The sequence below is a fragment of the Tursiops truncatus genome, chromosome 5, assembly GCF_011762595.2.
Source record: "Tursiops truncatus isolate mTurTru1 chromosome 5, mTurTru1.mat.Y, whole genome shotgun sequence".
Taxonomy (NCBI): Eukaryota; Metazoa; Chordata; class Mammalia; order Artiodactyla; family Delphinidae; genus Tursiops; species Tursiops truncatus.
This window is the reverse complement of record NC_047038.1, coordinates 3,090,386-3,104,904: the sequence shown is the minus strand read 5'-3', so window position 1 is coordinate 3,104,904 and position 14,519 is coordinate 3,090,386. Positions and strand designations below refer to the sequence as shown.

General features: G+C 51.4%; 1 protein-coding gene across 12 annotated transcripts in view; it reads right to left on the bottom strand.

Annotated features, from left to right (window-relative positions):
* The window catches only part of ACOX3 (acyl-CoA oxidase 3, pristanoyl), a 48,867-nt gene extending 35,835 nt beyond the window's left edge, over nucleotides 1-13,032 (bottom strand). For 4 of the 12 annotated variants that reach the window (XM_033856616.2, XM_073804805.1, XM_033856618.2 and 1 more), the window contains exons 1-5: nucleotides 4,979-5,134; nucleotides 4,438-4,668; nucleotides 3,494-3,568; nucleotides 2,911-3,000; nucleotides 405-548 (exon numbers count right to left, since the gene is read on the bottom strand). In XM_033856616.2, coding sequence (XP_033712507.2) covers nucleotides 405-548; nucleotides 2,911-3,000; nucleotides 3,494-3,568; nucleotides 4,438-4,668; nucleotides 4,979-5,122 — 684 coding nt within the window. In that variant the 5' untranslated portion in view covers nucleotides 5,123-5,134. Of the gene's footprint in view, nucleotides 1-404; nucleotides 549-2,910; nucleotides 3,001-3,493; nucleotides 3,569-4,437; nucleotides 4,695-4,978; nucleotides 5,135-10,546; nucleotides 10,615-11,820; nucleotides 11,840-11,899; nucleotides 12,169-12,928 lie in introns of those variants that run through there. The other 8 variants (XM_073804803.1, XM_033856614.2, XM_073804804.1 and 5 more) reach the window with 8 other exon arrangements.
* Between the last annotated feature and the right edge of the window lie 1,487 nt (nucleotides 13,033-14,519).

Genomic DNA, 14,519 nt, shown 5'->3' with positions numbered 1-14,519 from the left:
CCATCCCAGGCACCCCCGATGGCCAAAGCTCCGTTTGTGACCCAGGAAGGGGCTACATGAAAGCCCCCAAGTCAGACTTCACGTCGGGACTCCTGGAGCCCCTGAGACCAGCTACCAGAGCCTGGGGGGTGGGGACAGGCGTCCCACCATGCCAGTGTGGCCCCCAGGAGGATGGAGATCCTCCCCCAGCTGATCCTGGGCTCAGGGCTTCTCAGTGGCAGCATGCTGACATTTGGGGCGGGTCGGGCTTCTGGCGGGGGTTGGCAGCAGGGCTGTCGTGTGTACTACAGCGTGTTTAAGGCACCCTCGGTCTGGACCCCAGATGCCAGAAGCACCCCGTCCCCAGCTGTGATGAAAATGTCTCCAGACTGGCCAGACACCCCCTGGGTAACACCTGCCCTTACCTGCACGACGAAGGGGTGCAGCCCGTGGCACTGGCCCCCCGGCGTGTACAGCTGAGCAAACACCACCGCGTGCGTAGCCGTCTTGCCCAGATTGCCAACCCAGAACTTGGCAGCTTCGAAATCCGGGGAGTGTATGATGAGCTCCTGCACGAGGGAAAAAAATGAAAGTTACAGCTGGAGACTGGGGAGTACATGGAATTTCTTTCTGTCTTTGACACACTCGATTTTCTCTGTTCAAAACCTCTTGAGGCAGGAGTAAGAAGAGGCTGCAGGTCGTCTCCTGCGTGGCACAGGTCGCCCTGCTTTTAAACAGAGCACGTCCTGGGTCTTACGACTTAAAGAAGCACCTTCCTATGGAAAACGATGACCAGTATGTCGAACAATAAAATATAAGCAAAATACCTTGGAAGCTGCCAACGCCCGACAGCGTTTACCTTCCCAGCAAGCCCCCCCGAACACGGCCTTTGGGAGGAGGCACGGGTCCCCTCCTCTGCCTCACGCCTGCCTGACCCCTCATCCACCTCTGATTCACGACGTTCTGTCCCTCTGCTCGCCCTGTCTCTCCCACCTAAAGGCTGGGAGAGATGACGGGGGGATGACACCCCACGAGCCCAGGAGCACGAGGCAGACAAGCACAGGAATTAAAGAAGGAGCAGACAGGAGGGGACAGGTCCTCCGAGGACACAGCCAGGGCCTTGGGGAGGCAGGACAGAACACGAGAGCAAGAGGAAAGCAGGGCTGGGGGCTGCCCCCAGGAGGCGCCCCAATGGAGGGCCCGGGAAACACTCCAAGGAGAGGGCGTCCTGGTCACTGGACGGACCGCGCCTGCGGGCAGCGGAGAGCGTGTCACCTCCCGCATAAATTCCCGAGGCCCCTGGAGGCCGGTTCCAGTTCAGCTTCTCTTGTTCTTGCAGGGCTCACAGGGAGAATTCCCTTCTGTAACCGGCGGTGTGTATGATTTTATAAACTGTACGTGTGCTACTGCATGAGATAATATACAGACACCTTCCCCGCACCCTCCACACTCTCTCCTCACCCCCGCCCCCGCGTCTCCACAGCCCTGGCACATCCAGCTTCTCCACGCCGGTGACCGTCGGCGTCTCCCCTCCAGCATAAGAGTCCCACCGGCCTGCTCGCCGCTGTGAGTCCAGGCCCTCACCGCAGCTTCTAGCGCACAGTAGGTGCTCAACAAATACCCGTTGTCTAGACCAACACAACCCGCGGCCCGTGGGAGGCTCGGGGATCCTAATCTTGACCGATCTGCACTTAAGGACAAACGCCAAGAGGAACGGGGTCAAAAACAACTGCTTGTCCGCGTTCCACCCAGGCCACCAGGCCACCAGGCACTGACCTCTCTGCGCCAGAGCTGGAAGCCCCCCGCCCCCCCTACACTGAGAGCCCAGGGGCACGGGAGCCAAGGAAAGAGAAGGCCGAGAGCCAGAAAGACCTGGGTGCAGACAAAGGTATGTCGTGGCTTAAATGACGGGTGAGAACCCAAGAGGTCACGCGGCCTGCTCTCAGCCCCAAAAGCGTGGCTGACCCTCGGCTCTGCTCCCAGGCACCGCCTGGCAGCCTGCGGGGCGCCCACTGTGACCCCCGTCCACTGCTCTACTGTCCCTGCTCTGCCGGGGGCTCCGCGGGTTCATCCTCGAGCCCCCAGCCTGCAGCACGGCAGGCACACAGCCCACACTCGGCCGGCGCTGTCCCATGAATGATGGCCGCGTGCTGAGCAGACGCACGGGACACGGCTTCACTTTGCTGCACAGGGCTCTGTCGAACCACACGACCAACTGGGCGGGTGGAGGCCAAAGGGTCCCAGGATCCCAGCACCATGAGAAAGTGGCAGAAGGATGCGGGCCTCTGGGAGACATGGGGGCAAAGGGGCCACGGGATGCGAGCAGCAGAGGTCACAGATCCCCCGCACGCCCCGTCCTCTCCACCTCCCTCACTGCCGTCCGCCCCACACACCATGACCCCATCTGTTCACAGGCTCGCCTCCTCTAGAGCACGCGCCCTCTGACAGCAAGGACGGCCAGGGTCGCCCGGACATGTGCCACGAGAATCCACGAATGCAGGAGGAGTGCCAGGACCGGAGGGGCCGGGCCACTGCCCGAAAGAGCCTGGCCACAGGCAGGGGATGCAGACAGACAGCTAGAGAGGGACAAGGGTCACAGGGAATCTTCTTTACTGTTTGTTCTACAAAGCAGGAGCAGACTGAACGGTTTACAAATCAAACACCAAACCTGGTAAACAAAGAAATAAACTGTACCACATGGTAGCTCGTGCTTTCACCACATTCAAATGCCACCCAAATGCAAACCAGGACAGATTTCCGGGTGGGACTGGGTTTCACATCTCACAGCCTTTATCTCCTAAGCGCCAGTGTTCTGCGTGACAGATCTCAGTGTGCACTCACGTAAAAAGACGGGTTTCCTGGTCTTATTACATGACAACACCACGTTTCATGTGCTCGAAGCCCAGAGACAGACGGGCGGGTATCACCTACCTCAGTGGTGGGGTCGTAGTGTGCGGTCGTCCGCATGGCCTTGGTATTACTCCCGTGACTCACTTCAGTCAGAGCAAAACATCCAAAAATCTAATGTGGAAACAGAAAATGATGTAAGGCGAGGGTCCCCTTCGTGGAGGGGCCCTGCCAACACCCTTTCCCTTACGGCCTAAACCACCCATCAAAGCCCCGAATCTCCATTTCCTATCTAACAACCAGTGACCTTACTGAGCCGTCCTGCCGTGCCGGCCGCCGGCCGCAGCTCCCGCCTGTGAGAACAGCAGGTTGGAAGAGCTGACGGCGGCCTCGCTAAGTCAGCACTGCGGCAAGAACGGCTCCCGGGCAGCAGAAGAGAACGGAAGGCTTTACCTCGATAACGAAAACCTAAATTCCTATAATGCTGGGGATGTGGCACACCCCAGTTTGGTAAACAACAGCCTTAGCTGTTTGGTGAAAAACCTAGAAACATCATGAGATAAGAGGAGCATCCCTACCCCCTGCTGCAAGCTGCCCTTTCCACAAACCTCCAAGGGGAACAGGGAACAAGACGTGAACTCACGACTCACCACGACCCTCAACTGACCTCCATATTGAAGATCTTTGGAAGATATTTGAAATGCCTTTCAGAACCAGAGCTGTAGATCGCTGATCCAAAGGTCTGAAAACAGAACACCATGACGTGAAAAGGTGGAAGCTAATGAGTGCCGCCGCCCTGGGACTTCACACCCACCCTACCGTGGTCCCTCAGCACCACAGCATCCCACAGCGAGGTCATCAGGTCCCCAGAGGTAAGGGCACTGGCGTCCAAGGTCCAGGGTCCCCTGAGACACAGCCTTGAGCTCGTGGAGTGGCGAGACCTGGGTCCTTGTCCCAAGCAGTTTACGTGAGTTACACTGAACTGTGAGGGTCCATGAACAGCAAGGAGATGGGGCTTGGATGAGGGATGAGGGTGCAGGAAGGGCAGAGTGAGCCCACCTTTCCTTCACACAGCACGTGGATGAGGCCACCTTCTCAAGTTCAGCTCTACCCACGTATTTGAGGCAGAAACACAGGCTTCACCTTTGACCTACTTTCTCTCCCCCCCCCCCCTTTCTTTCTCTCTCTCTCTCCCTCCCTTTCTTTCTTTTTTGGTATAAAGCAAAATTCCGAACGCTCCTGTTCCTATGGGGCTGTAACTTCACAGCACTGCACTTTATCCAAGGACTTAACGCGTAAATATTTGCATAAATGGCTGAAAAAACACTGGCCTTCTCACTAAAAGTCACAAGATCTGCCCCCACATTCTCATCTCTGCTTTTGCTTCCTATCTTATTTTCTAGAAATCTCTTTAAATGAATATTTCCCCAACGCACAGATCTCCCAAAACTTTAGAAGCAGGCAAACGCTGACAACCACGAACCCACAAAGGCACCTGTCTCCCTCTCACAGGCTGAGTTTTAGGTCCACGTGGACAGAGAGTCGTCGTGGCCCCGGGGCGCAGGGTGAGAGCGGGGATCCCTCTCCTCTCCTCTCCCGGGGCCGACTCACCAGCGTGTGCAGGAAGAACTTGGTGGCCAGGGACCAGTCGTACATGCCCAGGCACTGGATCAGCGCCAGGACCCTCAGCGGGTTCCCCAGCAAGTCCTCCACGCGGAGGAAGTCGTATTCGAAGACCCGCTTGCAGCGCAGGAAGTTCAGCTCCCGGTACTTCTCCAGCGAGAGACTGCCGGGGGGATGGGCGAAGAGGGGGTCGTTCTCCAGCGCCGAGAAGATGTTTTTCTGGAAACGCAGGGGGCGCGGAATGGCTGATTTGGAGGTAAAGTATGGAATGTCGCTATGCTCTGGCTTATGTGGACTTCTCGTGGCCACGTCTCATGGCCTCAGACGTGCAGTGTAACCCAGAAATGCAGGGACAGAGACAAGAGTCCTTCCCAGGGGAGAGCGGAGGGCCCCAGGCCTCTGTGTTCATGCATTCCCGGCTCCCTATGATTCCCCGAGGGCCCGCCCCACCTTTCTGCCGAGGACCCAGCCACCCAGCAGACCCTGCCCGACCGCGAGGGTCCCCCGGCGCCGCCCAGCCCAGCCTCACCTTGAAGCGCAGCATGTCCGGCCCTTCCCAGAACAGCGCCAGTTCCTTCCAGGGGAAGGAGGCGCGGGCGCGGGCCGCATGCAGGGGCCCCCGGGGCAGGTCTGGCAGCACGGGGTCATCGCTCCCTTCCCCAAGGGGCGCCATCGCTCCCGCCACCTGCACAGACACATGAACCAAGTCAGCTCGCGTCCTACTCACACCATCACCAACAACGGCACGTGTGCAGCAGGCTGTGAAGGGCAAACGAGCTCTGACTGTGAAGGGACAGCCGGCGGGGGCCACAGAGCTGACGGCCATCCTCCCGGAGAGGAGGTGAGCGCTCCGCGTTTCTATTCCTGAACCAAGGTGATGAGGCGTTGGACGGGGGCAAAGGGCAGCCCAGGGCCGGCGCTGTGAAGCACCAGGGTCCAGGGCTCTGCGTGCTACAGCCTGGCCTGAAGACACCTCGCCCCCGCCGGGCCATCTAGACCGGTGGCCCAGGAAGCCTCGCCCTGGAGTCGAGCCAGCGCTGGCCAGTGCACTCTGGCCACACCCTTAGGGTCCCCTTGAGCCCGCCTGGACGGGGGATGCCCGCCCAGAGCCTGGACGGGGGATGCCTGCCCAGAGCCTGGATGGGGGATGTCTGGCTTCTACTAACAGAGCAACCCAGCTCTCTTGACCAAAGGTTCGATCTGGAATTTTCTGAGCAGACTGGCTCCTCTTCCACAGTGCCTGGGCCAATGAAGCCAGGGATGGGAGACGCTTGTGAACACAGACCTAGAGGGCCACCAGGAGAGCAGAGTCCCCAGCTCAACTCTCTAAGGCCCAAGGGAACCTTTAAGTCCTTCTAGTTAAACATTAGAATAGTCTAGGATGTCGGACTCTGAGTATGACGGTCAAGGTTGCTGATACACAATGGGAAAGTGGTCTCTACCGGTGAAGCACCTCTGTCTCCTGTGTGTGTGACAGAGGAAAAGATGGGAAGGGGCACATCTGCCCGCCCACTTGTGTGTCAGGGATGATGTCTCCACAGACTGCAGCTTACATTACCCCCCCAAACTGTGAGCCAAGTACTACTGGCCCTCTCGAAAGATGCAGGAACCCCAGCTCAGGGAGGCCTGCTGTCTTTTGGGAACCCCCACCGCTGAGAAGTGGTAGAGAAGGGACCTGAACCCAGAGTCTGAGCCCAAGGCAAGCTCTTCAGGCACCGCTTTAAGATGCTGGGGAAAACCACAGACTAAACCTAGAGCAAGCAGAAAGGAAGAAGATAAAAGATTAGAGCCCAAAGGATGGAATAGAAAAGAGAAGATCAACAAAAACAGAAGTTGGTTCTCTGAACAGACTGACAAAATGGACAAACTTTTAGCTTGACTGACCCAGTTAAAAAAGAGGGAAAACACAAATTACTCACTTCAGGAACCCAGGAGGGGCTATGACTACCGACCTTAAAGAAATAAAAAGGATTCTAAGGGAATCCTATGAACCACTGAATGCCAACAAGTCCGATACACTCCATAAAATGGCCCAATTCCTCAAGAGACACAATCTACCAAAACTGACTCATGAAGAAACAGAAAATGTGAATAGACCTATAACAAGTAAAGAGATTGAATTAGGAATCCATAAACGACACACAAAGAAAAGCCAGAGGCTTTCGGGTGTGAATTCTACCAAACATTTGAAGAAGAATACCAGTAATCTACAAACCCTTCCCCCCATTCCCCCCCCCCCGCAAAAAAAAGAGTAAGGAACATGTCTGTAAAGTGTTCCATTAAGCCAGTATTCCCTTGAAACCAAAACCAAAGACATCACAAGAAAACTACAGACCAACGCCCCTCATGAATATAGCAGAAGTCCTCAATACATCTTGCAAACTAAATCCAGCAACATTCAAAAAAGATTATACACCATGACCAAGTGAAATTTATACTAGGAATGTAAGGCTGATTCAACATTTGAAAATCAATTCATGTAATACACCCTATCCACAGAATAGAGGACAAAAAACACATGGTCATATCAACAGCTGCAGAAAAAGCATTTGACAAAATTGAACACCCTTTCATGACAAAAACTCAATAAACTAGAAACAGTTTGATAAAAGCTATTTAATCTGATAAAAGGCATCTACGAAAACCCCATAGCTATCATTGTACTTAAATATGAAAGACTGAATGCCTTTCCCCTAAGATCAGGAACGAGACAAGGATGTCCACTAACTCTTCTAGTCAACACTATACTGGACGTGCTAGTCGATGTAATTAGACAAGAGATGAAATTAAAGGCATCCAGATTAGAAACCTATCTCTATCTGCAGATGACATGACTCTGTATACAGAAATTCCAAAAAATGGTTAGAATTAATAATATCAGTTCAGCCAGTTTGCAGGGTACAAGGTCAGTAAGCAAAAGTCAACTGGTTTCGGGACTTTCCTGGTGGTCCAGTGGGTAAGATTCCATGCTCCCAATGCTGAGGGCCTGAGTTTGATCCCTGGTCGGGGAACTAGATCCCGCATGCATGCCGTAACTAAGAAACCCACATGCAGCAACTAAAGAGCCTGTGTGCTGCAACTGAGACCTGGCGCAGCCTAAATAAATAATAAATAAATATTAAAAAAAAAAAGTCAACTGGTTTCTATATACTAGCAACGAACAACTCAAAAATGAAATTAAGAAAACAATTCCATCAACAACAGCATTAAATATGATAAAATACTTGGAAATAAATTCAACAAAAGAAGTGCAAAACTTGTACTCTGAAAACTATAAAACATTTTTGAAAGAAATCTAAGACCTAAATACGACTGCCCTGGTGGCGGAAGTCTTGTACCCCTTGTTAACGGATCAGAAGACTTAATATTGTGAAAATACCAATATTCCCCAACTCATCTACAGATTCAGTGTCATCCCAGTCAAAATTCTAGCTGGCTTGTTTTGCAAGAATTAAAAAGCTGACCCTAAAATTCATATGGAAGTGTAAGGAACTCAGAATAGACAAAAACACCTTGAAAAACAAAGTTGGAAGGTTCACACTTCTTCTTGATTTCAAAATTTGCTACAAAGTGACGATAATGAAGACACTGTGGTACCGGCATAAAGACAGACATATTTATCAATGGAATAGGATTGAGAGTCCAGCAATAAACCTTAACATGTAGGGTCAATTGCTTTTTGAGAAGGGTGCCAAGACAATTCAACGGAGAAAAACAGTCTTTTCTCAAATGGGGCTGGGGCAGCTGAGTAACCACATGCAAGGGAATGAAGTTGAACTCTTGCCACACACATACACAAAAATTAACTCAGAATGGATCACAGATCTAAATGTAAAAGCTACAGCTATAAACTCAGAAATATATATGAGCAAATCTTTATAATTTCATAGGCAAAGCCTTCTTAAAGATGATACCAAAAGCACAGGCAACATAAGAAAAAATATACATATTGGACTTCATCAAAATGAAAATGTTTTGCTGCAAAGGACACCATCAAGAAAGTGGCAAATCAAAACTACAATGAGGTGTCACCTCACACCGGTCAGAACGGCCGTCATCAAAACATCTACAAACAATAAATGCTGGAGAGGGTGTGGAGAAAAGGGACCCCTCCTGAGCTGTGGGTAGAAATGTAAACTGATACAACTGAGACAGGCCTGGGACCTGGGACCCTTTGCTGCAGCGCTTGCACATGGACACACCTCTCCTTGAGCAACAAAAGACAAAGAAACTATACGGGACTAAAAATAACTGCGTGCATGGGCAGTTGGCGCAAATTCTGGACAAAATATACAAAAGACCAAAAAACTCAAATGCCACTTCTGAAGAGCCGGGAGCAAAAGCAGGGTCCTGAGCATGCCCCCTGCACTCAACCCCCCCAAGGGATGGGCAAACCTCCTAAGCCACCCCTCCGGCTCGACCGCTGTACACACCCCTACCCTCACCCCATATAAGGAAGCAGCTCGCACCCCCTCAGGGAGCGAGCCAGCAAGGGTACCTGTTTTTTGCTCCCCTCTGCTGCAGCAGGGGTCCCAATAAAGCCTTGTTTGAATTTCTTGTCTGGCCTCTGATTACTTTCTATTGGTTGGGGAAGGCCAAGAACCCTGGTCACTATCACAGCCACTATGGAAAACAGTATGGAGGTTCCTTAGAAAACGAATAGAGTTGCCGTATGATCCAGGAATCCCACTGCTGGGCATATACCCGGAGAAAACCATAATTCAAAAAGATACACACACCCCAATGTTCATTGCAGCACTATTTACAATAGCCAGGACATGAAAGCAACCTAAATGTCCATCAACAGAAGAACAGATAAAGAAGATGTGGCACATATACACAATGGAATATTACTCAGCCATAAAAAAAGAACAAAATAATGCCATTTGCAGCAACGTGGAAGGACCTAGAGATTGTCATACTGAGTGAAGTCAGTCAGACACAGAAAGACAAATATCATATGATATTGCTTATACGTGGAATCTAAAAAAAAAAGGGTACAAATGAACTTATTTACAAAACAGAAGTAGAGCCACGGATGTAGAAAACAAACTTATGTTACTGGGGGCAAGGGGGAGGGAGGGGTAAACTGGAAGATTGGGACTGACACATACACACTACTATATATAAAATAGATGACTAATAAGAACCTGCTGTCTAGCACAGGGAACTCTACTCAATACTCTGTAATGGCCTATATGGGAAAAGTATCTTAAAAAAAAAAAAAGAGTGGCTATATATACAACTGATTCACTTTGCTGTACACCTGAAGCTAACACAACATTGCAAATCAACTATACTCCAATAAAAAATTTTTTTAAAGTGAAATGACAACCCAGAGAATGGGGGAAGAGATCTGAAAATCATATATCGATAAGGGACTTGTACCCAGGCTACACGAAGAATCTTAAAACTTAATAATAAAGCCAAATAACCCAATTTAAACGGCTCAAATAGACATTTCTCCAAAGATATACGAATGGCCAACAAGTTCACGAAAAGACTCTCAACCGCATTAGCCATCAGGGAAATGCAAATCGAAACCAAAATAAGATACCACTTTGCATACCCTAGGATGGCCATGGATCAGAAAGATAGATAATAACAAGTGTTGATGAGGATGCGGAGAAACCGGAACCCTTATACATTGCTGGTGGGAATGTAAAATGGTGCAGTGACTTTGGAAAATTTGGTAAGCTTTCAAAAGCTTAAGTATACTGTTACCACATGACCCGGCAATTCCGCTTCTAGGAATATAGCCAAGAGAAATGAAAATAAATATCCAAAGAATATTCATAGCAGCATGTATAATAACCCCAAAGTAGAAACAACCCATACATTCATCAATAAAATGTAGTCTCTCCGTACAATGAAATGTGATTTGCCACAAAAAGGAAGGCAGTACCGGCATATGCCACAATGTAGACGAACCTTGAAAACATGATGCTGAGGGAAAGAAGTGAGACTTGAAAGATGACAGACCGCATGATCCCATTTAAGTGAAATGATCAGATAGGGTAAAAAGAGAGAGACAGAGAGTAGGTTAGCAGCTGCCAGGAGCTGGGGAGGTGGGAAGATAAGGATTGTGACTACTAACGTGTCCAAGGTTTCTTTTGGACTGATGAACACGTCCTGGAATTAAACAGCGGGGTTGGTTGCACAACTCTGTGAATACAGGATAGGGAAAACCACTGATCTGTACACTTTAGGTGGGTGAATTGTACAATGAGTTATAGCTCAATAAACAGGTTAAATTTAAAATAAAATAAAATAAAAAGTAAGGCACGGCTCTTGGCAGAGACCAAGTGCCCCCAAATACAAGCTACAAAGTCCAAGGGAACTCTGTATCTTTCTGGACTTCCCTGCAGGTGGCCCCATCCCTTGGTTGGTCCAGAACACCACACTTCTCCTGCCTCTGCAGCTCCTCTTCTGTCTCCTTGCAGACTGGGCCTCAGCCACTCTCGCCCTGCATCATCTCATCCGTTTACACTGACTTAATTCACCAAGGGCTCCCAACTCCACACCTCCAGCCCCATGTGCTCACTGGCAGCTTCCTGGACACCCCTCTCCTCTCACGTTCCAGAGGTCCTCAAACTCTGAATGTTCGGCATGGAACTCACCCTCAGCCCCCGGCTCTACCTGTCCCCCTGCAGGGCCAGTTCTTTGCTGCCAGTGGCCCAAGGGTTAGTTGATCTATAAACCCAAGTGTCATCCTGGAATTCCCTTCTCCTTTGTGCCCCATAATCCAATTAGTTTCCAAGCCTTCCTCCCCCCCCGCCACCCCCCATTGCACCTCTTTAATGCCAACCGAACCCTTTCGTTTCTCGTTGCTCCTATTACATCTATCATAATAACCTCCAATTATTGAGCAAACATTGCGTGTGGGTGGGTGTGTTAATCTCACACGTTGCTAACAGAGACTGAATAGTTGATCTCCACGGTGCTGGCAACCCCAGTATAATCAGTACTCTCACTTTACACATGAGGAAACCGCAGCTTGTCAGAGTGGAGTAAATTGCCCAAGGTCTTAACGCTGTCATCAGGCACATCCCACCCCAAATGCCAGGATTCTAAGCAGCAAAATGCCGCCTGAGGTCACCAACAGTACTGCATGATGGTTCAGCTGTTACATACGAGGATCTGAAGCCAGACGCCTGGTGTCAGATCCCAACTGTAGAGCTTACGCGTCGGGCGAATTTGGCAAAGTCACGTCACCTCTCGGGGGTGATGACAACACGGTAAGGCTAGTCCTGTATCTAGTCTGCAGGCTGTTGCCATTCACGGGGGCACTTGGAGCAGTTCCCAGCATGGAATGTCCATACCATTATTGTGGCAACAGCCGCTCGCAGACAATTTCAGAGATGGCCCTACCATGCGGATCCGATCATTCTCCCTTTAGGTGACCTCAGGGGACAATGTCGTAACTCCTCAAAACGTCTCGCGCAGTTACCCGCCCGGCCGCCGGCCCTTGCAGCCTCTGCGCCCAGCAATCCCGCGCGGGACACACGTTTGCTCCCGGACCTTTGCACGTGCCGCCCCCACGCTCCCGGGCTAAGGTGGGCTGGACCTTCGGAATGCGCCAGGCCCTCCGGCTCGCGAGTCCTCGCACCGCCCAGCGCACACAGAAGGCGCTCACCGCTCGTCCCCGGGACAGAGACCGAAGTCCCAGACGAAGAAGAGCGCGCGCAGCCGCAGACAGGCCCTGCCTTCCGCACCGCCCCGGTTCTCCTCCCCCGCCCCCTGACGTCATCTCACCGCGCCGCCCGCCCCGTCGCCCGGGAAACGCAGGACGCGTCCGCGCGCGGAGGCCGCTGAGGCTGCGCGCAAACGGGGCACTTTCCTCCGACGGTCCCTGGCGATCTTCCCAGTGGACCTTCCTGCAGAAGAATCCCGGGGATTCTGTTCCCTCTCTGGTTTTAGGACACTGCTTGACGTGCATTTGACAGGGAACGTGCTTTGGACATCTCTAGGTAGAATTGGGTGGACATAATGACTTTTTGGGCAGTGGCAAGGTGGGGAGGGAAGGGTTCACACACTACTCAGGGTTGTTTTGCTGGGTAGGTAGAGATGCCATGGAGACCGACATAGGAGGAGCCACCTGGGGGAAGAGAAAGGGAGTTCTGTCTTGCATATGTTTTCTTAGCTACTTCCTGGTAAAGCTGCCAGGAGCTGGTGTGAGCAGTAGGGCAGGGTGCAAGCTCTTTCGGTAACTCAGCTGACGATGATCTGGCTGTCCTCTGCTGGGGCTCTGCCGTCACTCCCCATCCGCCCACTCTTGTCCTTTTGACATCTGTCCCACTCCACCCTGTTAGGCACACCCATTCCCTGCTCATTTTGAGTCATTTGCTCTGTTGGCCATTGTTGGTAACTGCAATTATTTGAACACATTGTTAACACTAAAGTCTCCCCCAAAACTCTGGCCACTTGTCTCTCCTTATCCCCTTCCTCCTTTCTCTCCCACAACCACCACCTCCCTTACCAGTTCAGGATCCAGAGAAGAGTGGTTGGAAAGGAGTCACCAGCTCACTGGGTTGGGATGGGCCGTGATGACTTGGTACCAAGTATGGTCCTGTCACAGCTCTGCCAGGACCACAAGCACCAACCTCCTTCCCCGTAGTAAATCTACATCAAGTAGGAGGCAGCTGAGAACGGTATTGGGAAAGAGTTATGCAATTCAATATGGTTTTGCATCAGATGCACACAGAAAGCGCCGAAGCTTTGATCTTCGTGGCAAATGTTACAGGCATGAGTCAATGAAAGAATTTATTTTTGGAAATCATAAACCCAACAATTCAATCCAAAGGGTTTAAATACTGAAGGAGGCTTGGCATCAGGGGAGTGTCTGGCTGAGGACTTAGAAAGTAATGGGGAGGATGGGCTCCTACCGAAGTGGCGTGAAGCCCATGTTCAGTCAGCACGATAGGGCTGGCACTCAGGACACTCAGAGCCTAGAGGGCCTTCCCACTGAAGCCTCAGCCGCTGCTTTCCCTGAGCTCCACCGGCGTCCGGCACTTAGATGTTGAGGACCCAGCCTGGAGGGTGTTTGGGAGTCCCACCTGGGTATCTCTAGAGTCACACTGTCCAGTACAGTAGCCACTAGCCTCATGCGCCTATTTTAATTCAAATGTGCATTAGTTAAATACATTTCACATTAAGTTCCGCAGTTGCGTTAGCTACAGTTCACATGCTCCATAGCCACATGTGGCTACTGTTTCAGACGATGCAGACATAGAACATTTCCAACCTCACTGGAAGTTCTCTAGGCTATCAGTATCCTGAGACCACTCCCAACCCCAGGCCACGGCTTGCAACCTTGACCTAAGCCTGGCTCTGACACACTGCCTTCCCTCACGGACATTTTCACTCAGAAATTATCACTGGGTGTGTCCAGTGTGCCAAAAACTAAGCTAGGGCTATGGTGGCAAACAAGCCAGATAGAGTTCCTGACCTAAGGACGCTTGTGTTCCAGAGGAAGGAAACAAAACACACTACAACGCTTGGATAATTATAAGAAAACAAAACAGGGCAATAAGATATGAGGTGTCTGGAGGGCTCTTTTTTTGGTGGGGCGGGGGTCGTTCGGGAAGCCCTGTCTGAGGAGAGGACATTTAATCTGAGCTCTTAATTGGGAGAAGATAGGGAACGAGCATTCCAGGCAGAGGGAACAGAGTGGGAGAGAGGGGAATGAGCTTCCAAGTTCCAAGGACGAGAAGCACCCCGTGCAGGACTTAGCAGGTGAGGGAAGGGAAATGAGGTGGCAAGGGAGGCAGGAACCAGCCTGTGTGGGACGTCAGAGGCAGGAGGCCAAGAGGCAAGAGCCCAAGAGGCAGGATACGTGCAATTTTGATTCAATGTGTGGGCTTCTGGCAGGGAACTGGCATGAGCTTATGCAGGGATACCGCCCCCATCGAACTGGAATTTTCCACCTCCCCCTAAACATTGGTCTCTGGATTTATGACCTCTCATTGCTGCACTCAGGTCCAACTGCTTGCCACTTGAAAGCTGATACTTGAGAGGCAGGTGTTGGTGTAAAGGAAAGGTTGCTTTATTCACGAGTCAGCAACCAGGGG